The sequence below is a fragment of the Urocampus carinirostris genome, chromosome 14 (genome assembly GCF_059441175.1).
Source record: "Urocampus carinirostris isolate Australia breed hairy pipefish chromosome 14, RoL_Ucar_1.0, whole genome shotgun sequence".
Classification (NCBI taxonomy): Eukaryota; Metazoa; Chordata; class Actinopteri; order Syngnathiformes; family Syngnathidae; genus Urocampus; species Urocampus carinirostris.
The window spans coordinates 32,834,855-32,852,445 of NC_142362.1; the positions used below are offsets into that span (position 1 = coordinate 32,834,855).

Genomic DNA, 17,591 nt, shown 5'->3' on the forward strand with positions numbered 1-17,591 from the left:
TCATGTGAAGAAATACATCTCAAACATATTTTTGGGTGAATAAATAATTTTTCCGCCTCCTGGATCCCCAAAAATTGGAAATAAAAGTTTCTCAAATGACAGTGACCTCGTTATATTTACGCATATTTATTTAGTGCTTTGCTGAATCTGCAAAGCAACAGATAAGTTATCACAAAAATATCATTAAATTTCAACTTAATATGTTCATCTGTTCATTGTTTGCTTTTTCTGTGTAAATAATTGTAGAGAGACACCAGAGGCTACTGTGATTGCGCTTGAATCTATTTGTTTATGACTTTTAGAAGCCAGCTCGGGCTCCTTGGCGGCAATTTTGTGTGCTGTGGGTGTGGCCGTTGTGGGAGCAGCCACCGCATGTTTCACCTACCAAAAGAAGAAACTCTGCTTCAAGAATTTCCACGGTACTAATGTTTTTGTTTCTTTATTGGAAGTGCTGCAGTGATCATGATTTTCTAATCTGCAACTAGTATTGCTGTAATCCCTCGTTTATCACAGTAAATGGGGAACAAATCCCTGTATCATGGCCACAATTGGGCACTTCATTTTAGTGGGGCAGGAACAGCGCACCTCCCAAAAAAGTGTCCACTTGCTGCACTATGGGGTTGGACATAATTGATTGCAGCTCCGTGAGTGCAGTTCATTTTAAATGGATATAAGGTCATGGCAAAAAAGAGCTACCAGGCTTGAGAAAAGTGCATTCTGCCTGTCCCCGCTTACAGCAATATGAGATTGGGGAAAATGGATCACGACGACAGAACGTGGGGAAAAAAAATTGCCAGTAAATATGTGCCCTGCCGGCTCCTGCACGAAAAAATATGCAATAGGGGATAATGGATTGTGGTTGCACAAGTGTAGCCACCGACACAATTGGGCATTTCAATTTAGTCGAGCAAGAACACAACGCCTCCTGAAAAATGTGCCTTCTGTCGGTTTTCACTCACCACAACAATGGATTGAAGCTACTGGATAGCGGCCGCACGGCTGCTCTTAATTTTTTGCAGAAAGAACAAAAGAAAGAGCCACCACACATGACACAAATTCACACTTTTGAGCCCCAATTTCAGCAATAATTGACAGGGGAAAATGGATCGCAGCCAAAACAGTACAGTTCATTTTAGGCATTTTCAGTGGCCTGAGTCAAAGTCTCAGCTCCTCGCAATATGGTGTTGGTTCATTTTTGGTGGGAAAACACTAACGGTAAAAAAAAAAGAGCCGCAATCAAGGATAAAAAATAGCGGCCACACTAGTGCAGTTCACTTTTTGGTGGACAGAATGGCACAAAATAGCCGTTGGGCCCCACAAAAATGCCCTCTGCCCGGCCATGTATGCAGCAATATTGTATCACAGAATGTTTTTCAACCTGTTACGCAATGAGGCCAGCAAGTACAAAGCGCCAACTAACCATGGATTACAATACACACAAGCTATGTAGTGATTAGCTTATGAAAAAATAACTTGTTCAAGCACGATACCGATAACGAGTTTTTTTTTCGCAAAGGCAGGTGGAAAATTGTTATCAGTCAATACAGACACAAACATTGTTTTAATACTGTCCATTCAGCGATTTTTTTATTTATAGTCAACCTGAGTCATTATCATGGACGCTAGCGAGAGCTACCAGCATACTTACATCATGTCAACAAAAAAAGCAAAACTGCGGGAGGAAAAGCGTCATTTCACACAGTTTGAGTTGAAAACAAACTAACTGAACTTATTTGGACATATAATTTCATTCTGTCTGCACAACATTTAAGTTTTAGTGATTTATATTATGTTGAGGAATTTTTTTTTTTAACTGGCATGTTTTAATGGTTGACTGAGCCCATTTTAACCTTTTAATAGTTACAACCTGATGGTAACAGTTACAACAGTGTGAAAATAGTATTAACATGATAACTTGTTGTTTTAGAAATGTATATCAAAGTGGTAGCCTTTCGCGTTAATCAGTAATGAATAAAGTAGCTCTCGGTTTAAAAAAAGGTTGGTGAACCTCTTTATAAAGATTACTATTCAATTGAATTCATAGAGTTGTCCAGGGGGTCATTTAAGCTTGGGGCCACGGGGTAAAAATAATGTTCTCGCTGGGGCTGAACCAGTAAATTGATGGTATAAATAGTGTCCCTTTGCCGGAGGGCTTGAGGTCTTTTCAGAGGCTCACAGTTAAATTAAAATTCTGTGATTATTGAAGGTTTTTTTCTTCCAATTGTTTTCCTTAACTAAGATTTATTTTCCTAGTAGTGTTCATCAACTATCATTTGTTCATTCATTCATTCATTATCTGCACCGCTTATCCTCAGTAGGGTCGCGGGGGTGCTGGAGCCCATCCCAGCTGCCTATGAGCAGTGGGTAGGGGACACCCTGAACTGGTTACCAGCCAGTCGCAGGGCAAGAAAGAATAAAAGAAAGAACTATCATTTGTAAAAAAATAAAAAAAGGCCAAACGACAATTAATTTCCACTGCAGTTTGTTTATTCAACTTGGGGAAATTAATTCAGACTGGAATATGACAAAAATTGCATACAAACACTATTTCAAATAATTGATTTAATTATTTAGAAGTCCATCCATCCATTTTCTACACCGCTTATCCTCAGTAAGGTCGCGGGGGTGCTGGAGCCCATCCCAGTTATCTCCGGGCAGTGGGCAGGGGACATCCTGAACTGGTTGCCAGTCAGTCGCAGGCCACACAGAGACATACAACTCACTCGCTCATTCACACCTACGGACAATTTCAACCGGCCAATTAACCTGACATGCATGGTTTTGGAATGTGGGAAGAAACCGGAGTGCCTGGAGGAAACCCACGCAAGCACAGGGAGAACATGCAAACTCCACACAGGAAGGTTTGATCTCATGACCTCAGAACTGTGCCGCACACGCTAACCAATGTGCTGCCGTGCTTCCCTATTTAGAAGTCTTTCTGCTTTTCATTTTTTTATGTAAATGTTTACCTGAATAAGGAAACTTTGCCCATATAACTATATATATATATATATATATATATATATATATATATATATATATATATATATATATATATATATATATATATATATATATAGTATAAGGGCTTGTCTCAACTAGCCGTGTTGAAGGAAGCTCACCACATTATTGTAGTCGTGTTTATTTGTATCACCCTTAATCACAAGGAGTCTCAAAGGGCCGCACAGACTACAATCTATCACAGACCACAGGTTATCATTACACCCTCCCTAATCTAAAACCAACATAAGGGCAACGAAATCTCAAAACCTCAACATGGGGAATATGAAGAAACCTTTAGAAGGGACCGCACATGAGGTGATCCCCCTTCCAGGATGACCAGCCAATGGATGTTGCAAGGGCATCAACAGACTATACACAGACATTGTCAACGTGAAACAAAGGTCATTCATAAGCTATAGAATAGAAGTGTGTTTTAAACCTATATTTAAACAGTTCCACTGAGGTTACAGATCAAATCTTAGAGGGAAGAGCATTCCACAGTACCGGGCCCCGAATGAAGAGCCTGCGGATCTCCTCTTGGCTCTTGGGATCACTAGTACACAGCATTATGTGTACCTAGGCTTCAATATTTTTGTTAACAGCTAGTCGAACTTTGGTAAATGCTTACATGGTAACACTGGACAGCTAACAAAGGTTATGCACGTTCAAAATAGCTCACCAGTAATGGATCATTGTGATTTTCGAGGATGTTTGATTTCCAACTTGCATGAGAAGCCATTGACATGAACAGTGTCTAGAAAGATTTAGATTGGCTATCTGCATTGTATCTCGATTTTTTTTTCTTTCAGAAGAAGACCCTGAGGCGGCTCGCAAAGCTGACGCAGGGGAGGCCCGCTCAGACCCTCAAGGTACCGAAACATCTCTCTCCTAAAATACAAGCCGAACACTGTTTTATTTTATTGTGTACCGGCATGAAAATCTCTCATCTTTCGGAGAAAATCACTGTTTTGAAGTCAAACAGGGTGACCTATGTGAATTGTGTAGATCCTAGGAAAAACTATTTTAATGGGAGTAGGAAGGAGTTTGTAAGATCCCGCAGAGAATGAAAATGTCGTTGCCTTCACACAGGTGCAACAGTCATTTTAAAAATGAGGACAACGTTACAATACAGAGCTTCATTGCATGAACGTGGGATAAAGCAATCCATCCTAACTGATCAAGTGGAGCTTTAACTAGTTTGGCTCCGCATGCTGGCTTTTGGTTATAGTTTCTTTCCTTTTGGTTTTATTTCTTTCATAAAGAACAAAAATCTCTCTCTTACAGTATAAAACCCTTGTTAAAAATGTAATTGATGCCATCGAGCTTTTGCGTCATTTTGTTGAATTTCAAAATCAGCTACAATATGCATATCAAATTAAGCTCGGATGGCGATTTTGACAAGCATTCTTAATTGGCATAGCAATAAAACACACGGCTATAAATCGACGGTTGCAATTATGCAGTCAACAGAGTTGAATGAAATTACAGTATAGTATAGCCTATTTTTAATGCAATATAATTAAAATGCAAAGTTGCAAAGAAAGTCCATGTAAATGCTATGAAGGAGCAGGCTAGCTGTAGAGAATAAATCACCATAGCAACTGAGCCTGACCTGATTTCATGCAAGCGACTTGAGACTAAATTCACCCAAGATAATAAACGTATCAATATTTTGTTGGTTGTACAATGTACCGGAACATATCTCCGCCACACCCATCTCTCTTTATTAACCACCGACCCATTTTTCTACCTATGTGTATCTTTTTGTAGTTCTCAGCAACCTGCTGAACTCCTCGTAGGCCAAAATTGATGACCTGACCAGACCTGGACCAATCACATTTCTGCAGAGTGGCAAGCTCACTCTTCGGCTTTACACAATGTGGAACTGCATTTTTGTGAGGACCCTCTTGGGGGTGCTTTGTCTGTGAGTGTGTATATGTTAGAGAGACGCTGTGGTAGTTCGTTAGCACAGTACGTTGGTAAAGTATCAAAGCAAATTGCTTGCAATGCAGATTGGCCAGAAATTTGTCCGTTTCATAACTTCATCAAGACACGCCCAACCATTTACAGGTATTGGAAGGAAGAAAAACACTGTGAGTCGACTGATGTCTTTTTTGTCAATTGTATTTCTGTGCGTTGACAGGGTTTAATGATTTCAAACCAGCCACGATATTCTCCCAAATGAAATTAGTGAAATAATGTGGTTAGCTGCCTTCAATCTTTTTTGTTTTTTACTAATCGACGTTGTCAAGATTACATTCGTTTAGGGTAGCCTGGATATTTCCATTTCTAACGTCTTAAATAACTTTGTTAAAGGGGAAAATGTATTATGTGGAAACTAGATGTCAATGCAATGTTTAATGCAGCTGAAAGTGAGTGTTGTAAAGCACAAGAAAAAATACAAACTACGGTGACCAACTGCACCATTTTTCCATTTTTATTTATTTTTGACCCGGCCTTTAGTAAGGTTTTTTGAAGTTTTGGGCTACCCGTAGAAGCAATATGCCAGACAATGATGTCAACTCCCTCTAGGTGAGGCTAATGACAGTTCATGACAGTTAATGAATTTGTGCTTATTTTTCAACCTCTTAAATTCTGCTGGCAGAATGTTTCGAAGCAAAATCTTGTCTTCACGATGTCACCAGTCATTGAAATACGTCATGACACATACGTTGGAAAACTCTTGGGACTCAAACATGGTTCCTGCCGATCCTTGGAAAGTCTTAAAATTCATTGAAATCATTTTTCTAAAAATAAGGCCTTAATTGGTATTAAAATGTCGTAAATCCAAATTACTAAAGTCTTAAAAATGTCAACACATGAAGAATTATATGTTTGAACTAAAAAGATCCGCCACGTCAATTGTCATATTATCTCACAAAAAAGGGATTCATTGAAAAATGCGATTTAAATAATGAGCAAAAAATAGATTAATAGTCATGTGAACATTCTTTAAAATATATGTATTTTTACTTATATATCAAAAAATTAATTTTACTCCCCATAACATGAGCCTCACATAAAAGGAGCTGACATGATAGTCGGCAATTTTGCTGCTGCGGTACTCAAATACATCATAAAGGCCGGGGAAAAAATGAGAAGTAAAATTGTGCTTTTGGTCACTATGAATCTCCTTAATTTGTGCTTTTTAGCATTCTTTTGCAGTTGCACTACGGCGACATCTAGTGGTCAAATAGTTCCGGATTTTCTAAATAGACTGCCTAAAGATCCAAATATATTGCAAATCTTGAAAAAAAAGTGAATTCTTCATATCTACATTTTTTAGCTTTGCGTCCCAATACTTTTGCTCAGTTAGATGTGTTTTTGGAGCGCTTAGGAAAGTAAATCGGTCATGTTTTGCACGTGGATGTTGTCAGTCTAGCTTTTCCAGTCTAGTGCCTTTTGTATGTCCCAGTTTGGTTTGTCCCCACTAACAAACGCAATGAATGTGTCCAAAATCAGTTCATTAAAAAAAAACTAATTTAAACATAGTCAACAATAGAGGTAAGATCAAACTTTTAAATTCCAGCTGGGTATACTTTATTTAAGGGACTGAGTCCGAAACAAACCTGATTTTTTTATGTATATATTTTTTTGAGGACTCGGGAGCAGGAGGCGTGTTTCTGACCGAGTACAATTTTCTGGTGGGCCTCGGGCGTGGCATAGGCATAAGATCATACCTCTAGTCAATAATTTGGTAAACAATGTTATGATAAGCAGTTAAAAATAACTTTTCACCTTTGTCAACTCAAGTCAACCGCTGCCAGCCTACCTTTGTGGGAGTTCTGATGTCGGCAGACGACAACAGCTCTGGATGTGTTAAGAAGCAATATATATATATATATATATATATATATATATATATATATATATATATATATATATATATATATAATTTCCTTGTATTGTCATTCTGTGTAACAATGTACACAGAACGAAATGTCGATTGCACCTGACCCGTTGTAGCGAGCCGATGCAGCCGCAGCCAACAGAGGGCGCCGCCGACCACTTTTTAAGTCTTAGGAATGACTCGGCCGGGGCGCGAACCACCGACCTCCCAGTCTCAAAGCGGGCGCCTTACCATCTAGGCTACTGAGCTCATGCAGGAAAATCCCTCACCATAAGGATAAATTTAATGTTTAAAGGTCAAAAAGGGTAACCTACGTGATTAGTGTTGATTCAAAGAAAAATGTTTAAGATGGGGAGGGGCGAATTGTAAAAGTGAATCGGGCGTTTGATTTAAAATCATTGTAGTTTGCACTAGCAGGAGTACTTACTTACTTGTGTGCGACGTGCATTCTATTTCATTATCACACTATTCTTATTCACAGTACTAGAGATAAATGTTATAAAATGGATAAAACAGAACATCGTTCTGGAAGATAAAAATAAATCTGAAAACGACAGGGGAAGCAACTCTTTGGTGTATCTGATGATGAATCGCACTTTGAAGGACTTAGAATACATACATTGTAATTTTTTTTCCAAGTCAAGTCATGTTTATTTGTACAGCCCTTAATCACAAATAATCTCAGAGGGCTGCACAGACCACAGATAATTGCAAACCACAGACTATTATCACACCATCCCCTGATCCAAAACTTACATGAGGGCAAATAATACACAGATATTGTCAACATAAAATATAGGTTATTCATATGCTATAGAATAGAAGTGTGTTTTAAGCTTAGATTTAAACATTTCCACTGAGGTAGCAGATTGAATCTCAGGGGAAGAGCATTCCACAGCACCGGAGCCCGAATGGAGAATGCTCTCGAACCTGCGGTTTTCTTCTTGGCTCTTGGGATCACTAGTAGACCAGCGTTTTCCGAGCAAAGGCTCCGGACCGGAACATAGGGGGGAATTATATCTGAGGGAGCAAGTCCATGCATGATTTTTTTGGATTCTACCAACAGAACCTTAAAATCACATCTTAAGCTAACAGGGAGCTAATGCAGGTTAGCTAAAATAGGGGTAGTGTGATCAAACTTTCTTGTCTTCGTTAAAAGCCTCGCTGCAGCATTTTGTACCAGCTGATGGTTCTTGATTTTGGACTTTGGGAGACCGGAGAGTAGTGCAGTACAGTAATCGAAACGGGAGGTAAAAAACGCATGAATTATAATCTCCGCATCCGACTGAGACAGCATAGGGTGAATATTAGCAATGTTGCGAAGATGGAGTAATATTCTTAAGTGTGTTTGAAAGGACAGATCTGGGTCAAATATAACACCTAAATTTTTGACTGAGTCACTCTGGGTGATATTACATTGTCAATGTTCAGAGCAGACTTTTGAGAATAAGTCACGGTGTTTATGTCGGTATTGTGTCCATAGTGGTCAATAAATGATTGAAATCATCAATCATCCTTATATATTCAACAATGTTTGTCACAAATAATGCTTAGTTTGAGCTGAGAAAGAGTCGAACAAAATGTTTCTACCGATTTTCAATCAAAAAATGGGAGTGCACGTTAAACACAAGTAAAGACTGTATTTCCTCCACAAACTCCTCTCTTTTTTAAGCCTTGCCCGTGTTTCTAGCAGTTTAAGAATACCTTTTTCCCTTTGTCAACTCATTTTATCACCGCCTGCCTACTTTCATTGCAGTTGTGAAGTCTGCAGACATTAATAGCACTGATGGTGTTCAAATATTTGACGTCCACATCCGCCAATGGCACTGGATGTGTTAAGAAGAAACGTTTAGCCCACTTTTGGAGTTGGCGATTCTCTTTGGCACACATACTGTAGCTATCATTTGTGTAGTCTTCTGTGAGTGCATCAACGTGTGGCTTGTTATTGTGTTCAAGCGAAATGTCTTTTTTTTTTTAAATCCCATTCTTTTATTTGTACTGCAGTTCAATCTTTTGTCTATTGTGAGGTGCCTCAGACTGATTGTTTTTTAAACAGTGTGTGTATCTTTATTGTTAGCGATTGTTACTGTGGCAAATTACCTGAATATGAGAACCTGCATTGACAATGATTTAGTATATACTGTAGCACAAAATACTAACATCTGAATGTCTTTTAGTTGTTACTGTTGCTGTGTTCGCTTTGCTAGCTGCTTAAAAGTGTTTTTGTGGGGAAAAGGGGTGGGTGGGTGGATTAAGGCTACTGTAGATCAGTGGTTCTCAATTAGTCGGACTTCTGAACCCATCAGCCCAACCTTATTACAACATAACATAAAATTTAGAAGAAGAAAAAACATAGTTCATAGAACATGAATATTACAAAAATCCTACCACAAAAATACTACTGTAATAGTACCATAATATTACAATAGTATAACACAAGAATACAACGACAGTAATACCACAAAAATACTGTAATAATACTATAAAAATTACTTCCTTAATACTCCAGAAATACTAAAGAAAATACCACCAAATAATTACAAAATCGAACTATGGGAGTACTACAGAAAACTACAAAAATAGAACTACAGTAATAATACAAAAATATTATAGTAATACTAGAAATATACTATTGTAATACTACCATAATTCCACTGCAGCGATACTATAATAATACTATCACAACAATGCAACTACAGTAATGCTACAAAAACACGACAGGAAAAAAACTACAAAAATCTCGGAATTTTTTCCATCTATTGTTTAGGAGTTTAAAGGTCCTTCAGTTATTTTGTGCTTAACTTAGCATTATTTTGCTAAAGGCCCGCAACCCACTTAGGGTCCCGACCCACCAGTTGAGAACCACTGCTGTTGATGACAGAGGCTGTTAACAACAGTCTGGCCAATTAGTACAATAATTTGTGATTTTGGAAATGAATCATATATAATGTATGATCTGGATGATGCAGAACGTCTCGTCGAATATAACATTTTTTTAATTGTCTCAATTAAAATTATAATTCTTCAACACATTTAACAGATAATAATGTTTTCCATGGTTACCAGTATTAGTAGAAGCACCTTCATTATCTGGTTTCCTTTTTTTGTTGTTTTTTTTGTTTTTGGTTTGTTTTTGAAGCATCATCTCACACTTCAGCGATGAGCCGAACCTCATTATTATTTTACTATATTTTCAATATACATTTCTAATCATTGGAAAAAAATATAAAAGAATAATGAAATACATAAACAAGTAAATAAAATGAAAACAAATCTGGTGGCAAGGCTCATTCTGGTAGTTTCAGGTAGTTCTATTTTATGGTTTTTTAACTAAAAACAATTTCAGAAGAAATAAGGAAAATAATTCATATAAAAAATATTGAAGTAATGAATGAACAAAAAAGATGTATCTGAATAATACATCAAACTGGAGTTGCTCCCAGTATAGTAGTACATGTGAGAGAGCATAGTGGTATGTGTATGACATAATAGTAGTGCGTGTATGACAGTATAGTAAAATGATAAGAGTTGATAAGTGTGTGTGTGTTGGAGTATGATAATGTGTGTGAGAGTATAGTATTATGTGTGAGACAGCATTGTAACTTGTGTATGACGGTATAGGAATAGGTGTGGGATAGAAAATATAGTTATGTGTGTGAGAATGGCATTGTGTGTATGAGAGTATAGTAGTATGGGTGAGAGTATAATAGTATGTATAAGAGAGTATAGTAGTGTTAGTGCATGGGTATGACTCTGTCTGTATGGGAGTATAGTTGTGCATGTGTGAGAATATGATGTTCTATTTGAGAGCAAATACGATTTATTTCTCAAACAGCCTCTCATAGCAAAAAGTAGCCCTCAGCTCCAAAAAGGTTGGTGACCTCTGGTTTATCCAATCATCCATTTTCTGCGTCGCTTATCCTCACTAGGGTCGCTTGAGCCCACCTTTGGTTTACATTATGTTAAATAAATAGTTGTGCATGGCTACAATACTTTCAACCAATTATCCCTACTGAGCAACAAATCAAGTAATTATGCCTATCCCTAATTGGGTGTGACGGATCTTAAACAAATGTCTAAACAGGAAGTTATCTTTTCAATGCGTCACCTTAAGCCTTGATTTTTTCTTTTTTATTTAATCATTTCCAAACCAGTTCTGCCTTATCAGCACATCCAGATTAGGAAAAACAAACAGAGATGAGTACTAATGTCTAATTTCCTTCAAAAATATCAAAACATTTATTTTGTTCGACTATTCAGTGTGCGTATGTTTTAATGTAGGAACTGTGGACTTCATGTCTGTCATTAAGCATTCGAGGTGTAAATAATGTCAAAGCGATGGAATAAACAATCAGTTTCTGGTGGAAGTGAGTGTCTTTCTTTTCTGTAACTTAATTTTTCAGCTCTTGTGAGATATCACTTAAAGGGACGGCATATATTATTTAGAATATCCTTGTCGTAAAAAGTAACGATTTAAAAAAAACTGTTGCTCGAAATAATGAACTATTATTGTATTGCCCTTACGGCAACTGTTTGCCTTTAATAAATATGTTACTGTGTTTAAAACAAGGTTAAAGATGGATTAAAGTTCATTAAGAGGTGTTCTACATTAATATTTTGTGTTTATTTGAGTTAGGAGTTTGAAAAGTGTAGCAAAGTATTACTACCTGTGGGTTTCTCGCGACACTTCTGCCAACTTCACATAAACAGACTCACAATGGCTGACACAACTGTTGCATGTACAATTTATCACCATCCATGTTGAGAGATGAATAGGGCTGTGCCATCAGTTTCTAAAAGTGTTCGTATGAGGTATAAACAACTATATCTTGTAATAGTTCAGACAGATGTAAAGTTTATTCAATTCAGTTTCATGAATTTATTGGCACATGGTCTTAGTGCATTGTGTTTTACTTTTGCAGTTTTTACCATCCAAAGAAGGGAAAATAAAGCTTACATAACACGTGTCACAGACCAGAAACAGACACAGGACCCAATGGCGCTTGTTTACTCAGTTTTATTAATATGGAGGGAGAGTAGGGCTTGCTTCCACGATCCGATGGTTGACGGAAACGGGTAGCAGGTGGGTGTAGATGCGGAAGCGGCACTGCCGTGTCGAGCAAGGATGGTCATAGATTTGCAGGAATACTAGTCGTTAGCCGGGACGGGAGAGCAAGGGCGGTATCGAGTTCAAAAACCAGGTTGGCAACAAGTGTCAGGCAGGTAGCGGGGCAAAACAGGTCGGATGTCGGGATGGCAGAACAGGGCGGAATCAGGTCCGAAAACAGGTTGGCAACGGGTATCAGGCAGAGAAAAACAGGGCAGGAAAAGTGTCTGAAAGTTTGAGCTTGCCGAGCTGGGAGCATCGGTTTGCAACGATCTGACAGGGTTCTCTTGAAAGCCGGGGGTTTAAAAAGAGTCTATTAGCCAATCAGCTCTCAGGGCTGTTGGTGCCAATTGGACAGTCACAAGTGCCTTGAATCGGCTATCATGACAGAACGCCCCCCTCAAGGGACGGCTCCAGAAGTCCACAAGAAAAAAAAGTAATCACCAGGAACAAAGACAAAAATATTCCAATAGGCAGGGAACAAAAAGTAATCCAACAGGCAGAAAACACAAAAAGACAAAAAGTAATCCAACGAGTGAGCCGCTGCCCTATCAAAACATCGGGGAGGCTCCAGGGGGCAAAAACAAACAGGAACCCAAAAAGCATAACCCCCCAAAAAAATCAGTACTCCACGGGATGGACCGATGCCCCCTCGTCAGCGTCAGGAGGTGCGGAAGAACCAGGGTCCGAAGGAGACTGAGCTGACAGGTAGGCGTCGCAGCCGGGCGGACGGGCGTCGAGACGGGCGAGCAGGCAGACGGATGGACGGACGTCGAAACAGGCAGACGGGCGGACTTTGGGACAGGCTGGCGGACGAACTTCGAGACTGGTGGGAAGGCAGGCAGACGGACAGACTTCGAGACAGGCAGGCGGACGAAGCGTCCTGCAGGCAGGCAGGCAGACAAAGCGTCATGCCGGCAGGCGGACGAAGAGTCGTGCGGGCAGGCGGACGAAGAGTTAGGCAGGAAAGCGGATGATGAGTTGGGCAGGCGGGCGGACAAGCCAGACAAGCGGACGGGTGGATCAGGCAAGCAGACCGGCATGGCAGGCCAACAAACAGGCATGGCGGGCGGACAGACAGGCATGACCAGCGGGCGGACGGACGAGTCGAGCTGGCTGACGGAAGAGTCGGACTGGCGGGCAGACGAGTCGGACGGGCGAGCAGACGAGTCGGACTGGCGAGCAGAAGAATCAGACAGGCGGATGGGTGAATCAGGCAGGCAGACAGGTCGACAAACAGGCATGTCAGGCGTACAGACGGGCATGGCAGGCGGACAGACGGACGAGTCGGACAGGCGGATCAGGCAAGCAGACGGGGATCTCGGACAGATTGGGCATTGCGGGAGGAGGTCTGGAGCGGATAGGATGAGAGACTGTGTGAAGGCAGATCCGGTGGCATTCAGCCCCCCACTCCAAAACCGCGCCTGCCCGCCAGTCAAAGCGAGTCAGCCAAGGATGACCCAAGACAAGAGGTTGACCAGTGGAGGGGAGCAGGTGGAACCGGATACTCTCGAGATGGTTCCCGGATGTTCTCAACTTTACTAGCTCTGTAACGTGTGTCGCCGTGCCCAGCAGGGGGTGCTGGAGCTCATCCTAGCTGTCTTCGAGCAGTGAGCAGGGGACACCCTGAATTGGCTGCCAGCCAGTTGCAATGCAACTCATTCACTCATTCACACCTAGGGACAATATGGACCGGGCAATCAACCTGACATGCATGTTTTTGGAATATAAATCACCATAGTAACTGAGCCCGACTTGAGGCTAATTTTCAGCCAAGTTAATAAACATATCAATATTTTTGGGTTTTTTACAGTGAACCAGATCATATCTACTTCACATGCTTCTCACCTTTTAATCGCTAACCCATTTTCATCCCTGCATAATTGAATTTTACATTATTACCATGATTATATCGAAAAAACATTTTTAACAAGGTACTTTTTTTATCTCTTCGTCAATCCAACATGGCGGCGCATAGATACATGCTTGCGGCTCGTCCAGCTAATCTTCTATTTATTGCCGTTCTCTTGTCTTTTTTGCTTTCACTTTTGGACACATGTGTGGCCAAAAACACTTACAGTAGGGACGAACTTATTCGGTTGGGTGGGCGTCTAAATTTCGACTTTTCGGGCACTTTTTATAACGCCTATGATATACCGAGCGAACTTCAAAGAGACCCGGCATCCTTGTGGACAGCTATTCCTCTTAATAAACGACGGCGGCGGCCCCGTAAAGAAAGAAAACAGAAACGTGGTTGCCGTGCAGGTAGATGTGTGAAGCGTGTGAAGTCCAAGCAGCAAGATGGACGCGAGGATGGACGCGAGGATGTAACTAATTCCACCATTCATTCCTCGCCGGACAACCGACGCTTTAAACTCAGCGCTCACGAACGGCCACAACGCCGGGAGCTTTTGAAGATCTCGACAAAGACTACAAAGAGTTCAGCTAAGTCAAATGATTCAGCAAAACTGAAATTTGGTCTGTTAAATATTAGATCGCTTGCTCCAAAAGCTTTACTTGTTGATAACATTATTCGTGATTATAAACTTAACTGTATGGGTCTTTGTGAAACGTGGTTACGCCCGGATGAGCACTTAGCGCTAAATTATGCCTCTCCCCCAGACTACGAGAGTAGTCATATAGCACGCACGCTGAAAAGAGGTGGTGGTGTTGCGCTAATCTCTGAAAAATCGCTCAAATTTAATACACGTACCTCTAATAATTACAAAACGTTTGAGGCTCTTGTGATGCGGTCCCCTCAATTGTCAATTGATGTAATAACTATCTATCGTGCACCTGGGCCATACACAACTTTCTTAGACGAATTTGCTGAACTTTTGTCTGAACTAGTAACCTATGCAGACAAAATTATAATTATGGGAGACTTTAACATTCATATGAACTCCCCACACAGTTCACTTACTATTGCGTTTAGTTCTCTAATTGATGCATTTGGTTTTACTCAACTGGTTGACTTGCCAACCCATAAAAATGGGAACACGCTAGACTTGATTCTGACTCGAGGAGTTTTAACCTCAAACATTATGGTGCTACCGTGTACTACTGTTATCTCTGATCATTATTTAGTGACATTTGAGGTGCTAACTAAATGTAGAGTTAATAAAGATGAGGGATTTAGCGGACGCAATATAAGCACTGGCACAGTTTCTGAGCTCTTTGAACTCCTTCCTGGAGCAGTTGCGTCCTTTCCTAAATACAATGGCTCGATTGACTCACTCATGAATGAGTTCAATACCACCCTGACTAGTGTGCTGGATTCAATAGCGCCCATAAAACTAAAATCACGTCCTAAAAGACGCACACCTTGGTTTACTGATGAAACTAGAACCCTTAAAAAAGAATGCAGGAAATGGGAGAGAAAATGGCGCGCTACCAAGCTTGAGGTTTTCCATCAAACCTGGTGTGACAGCTTGTTAAAGTATAAAGCGGCCCTTGCCTCTGCAAAATCGGCCTACCTTTCGAAGGTGATTGCGTCTCAAAAGAACAACCCCAAAGCCCTTTTTGACACTGTAGCATCGCTTACAAGGCAACAGCCTATCGCAGACAGTTCGACACACTCTGCTCAGGAGTTAATGGTCTTCTTCACTAAGAAGATTCAATGCATACAGGAAGAAATTGCAAAAGATATTGTTAGTACCACACGTATTAAAGGACTGAAATTTACAGATGCACGACAGGGTGGCTGCCCTGGGAAAATGGCCGGTTTTAGTGAACTGTCACTTGATGATCTCAAACAAGTGGTGAATGCGGCCAAACCGACAACTTGCCAGTTCGACCCGCTCCCAGGTTCACTTATTAAAAGTCTTTTTAGCGTCCTTGGGCCTTCAGTTCTAAATATTATAAATACATCACTCTCCTCAGGTGTAGTTCCAGCAGCTTTTAAGTCCGCCGTTATTAAACCCACACTGAAACGACCCAACCTTGATCCAGAAATATTAAGTAATTACAGACCTGTGTCAAACCTACCTTTCCTCTCTAAAGTACTCGAAAGAGTAGTGGCACAGCAGCTGAATGCTTTCATATCCGAGAATAACCTTTTTGAATCCATGCAATCAGGATTCAGGGCTAACCACTCTACTGAGACAGCTCTGATCAAGGTAACAAATGATCTCCTAATGTCAATGGATTCTGGCGCTTCATCACTTTTGCTGCTGCTGGATCTTAGTGCTGCTTTTGACACAGTGCGCCACAATATCCTACTAGAACGGTTGGAAAAATGGATTGGTCTCTCAGGAGCTGTCCTCTCGTGGTTCAAATCCTACCTCTCAGATAGGACGCACTGTGTTAAATATGGTGAAACGACATCTGAGCCCTTTAATGTTACCTGCGGTGTTCCGCAGGGTTCAGTGCTCGGCCCCCTACTTTTCAACATTTACATGCTTCCATTAGGTGATATTATTCGCAAGTACAATATCAGCTTCCATTGCTATGCAGACGACACTCAACTATATCTTCCGTTGGAGGAATCTTCCACACTAAACTGTGGAAATTTGGAGGCCTGTCTCACTGAGATAAAAGAGTGGATGTCACTCAATTTCTTGCGTCTTAACTCTGAAAAGACTGAAATGTTAGTCATTGGTCCTTCTAAATGCCGGGACTTATTCTCAAAAACTGCTGTGAACATTGACAAATGTCACATCACACAGAGTGACTCAGTTAAAAATTTAGGTGTCATATTTGACCCTGATCTATCCTTTGAGATGCATGTAAAGCAAATTACTAGAACTGCCTTCTTCCATCTTCGCAACATTGCTAAAATCCGTTCAATACTGTCTCAGTCTGATGCGGAAACAATAATTCATGCATTTGTTACCTCCCGTCTCGATTACTGCAATGCACTACTCTCCGGTCTCCCGAAGTCCAGAATCAAGTCTCTTCAGCTAGTACAAAATGCCGCAGCGAGGCTCTTAACCAGGACAAAAAAGTACGATCACATAACACCGATTTTGGCTAACCTGCATTGGCTCCCAGTTAGCCAAAGATGTGACTTCAAAGTTCTCTTAGTATTGTACAAAATCATACATGGACTTGCTCCCTCTTATCTTTCAGATCTGATCTGCCACTATGTCCCGGTCCGAAGCCTACGATCTGAGAGTGCTGGTCTTCTGATGATCCCGAGAGCAAAAAAGTCTTCTGCTGGTTCGAGAGCGTTCTCCATCCGGGCACCGGTGCTGTGGAATGCTCTTCCCCCTGAGATTCGATCTGCAACCTCAGTGGAAATGTTTAAATCTAAACTTAAAACTCACTTCTACTCCATTGCATATGAATAACCTACTCCTCTTGTCGGTTGAAAATAGTTTGTGTAATATAGTGTAACAATCTGTGAAGCCCTTTGAGACTCTTCGTGATTTAGGGCTATACAAATAAAAATGACTTGACTTGACTTGACTATATATTTTTAAATAGAACCATGGCACTCGAGTGCAATCATTCCATTTATAAAACTAAGATTTAAATTGTAAAAACTGCGTTAACGCCTGGTCTGCCATTGAGTGCCGTGTCTAATATCGTTGTAAACATTATTCCCTACGTTTGATATCAATGTCAATAAAGACTATTCTTATATTAATTTTAAGCTCTCTGCATTCCGTTTTCGTTTTGTGGTGACGT

At 40.4% G+C, this 17,591-nt stretch overlaps 1 protein-coding gene across 3 annotated transcripts in view; it reads left to right on the forward strand.

The window, feature by feature from the left end:
* LOC148353206 (uncharacterized) overlaps positions 1-6,829 on the forward strand; it is a 43,827-nt gene extending 36,998 nt beyond the window's left edge. For all 3 annotated transcript variants that reach the window (XM_088353440.1, XM_088353439.1, XM_088353438.1), the window contains 3 exons: positions 303-419; positions 3,813-3,872; positions 4,774-6,829. In XM_088353440.1, coding sequence (XP_088209566.1) covers positions 303-419; positions 3,813-3,872; positions 4,774-4,802 — 206 coding nt within the window. In that variant the 3' untranslated portion in view covers positions 4,803-6,829. The remainder of the gene's footprint in view (positions 1-302; positions 420-3,812; positions 3,873-4,773) is intronic.
* Positions 6,830-17,591: the final 10,762 nt, after the last annotated feature.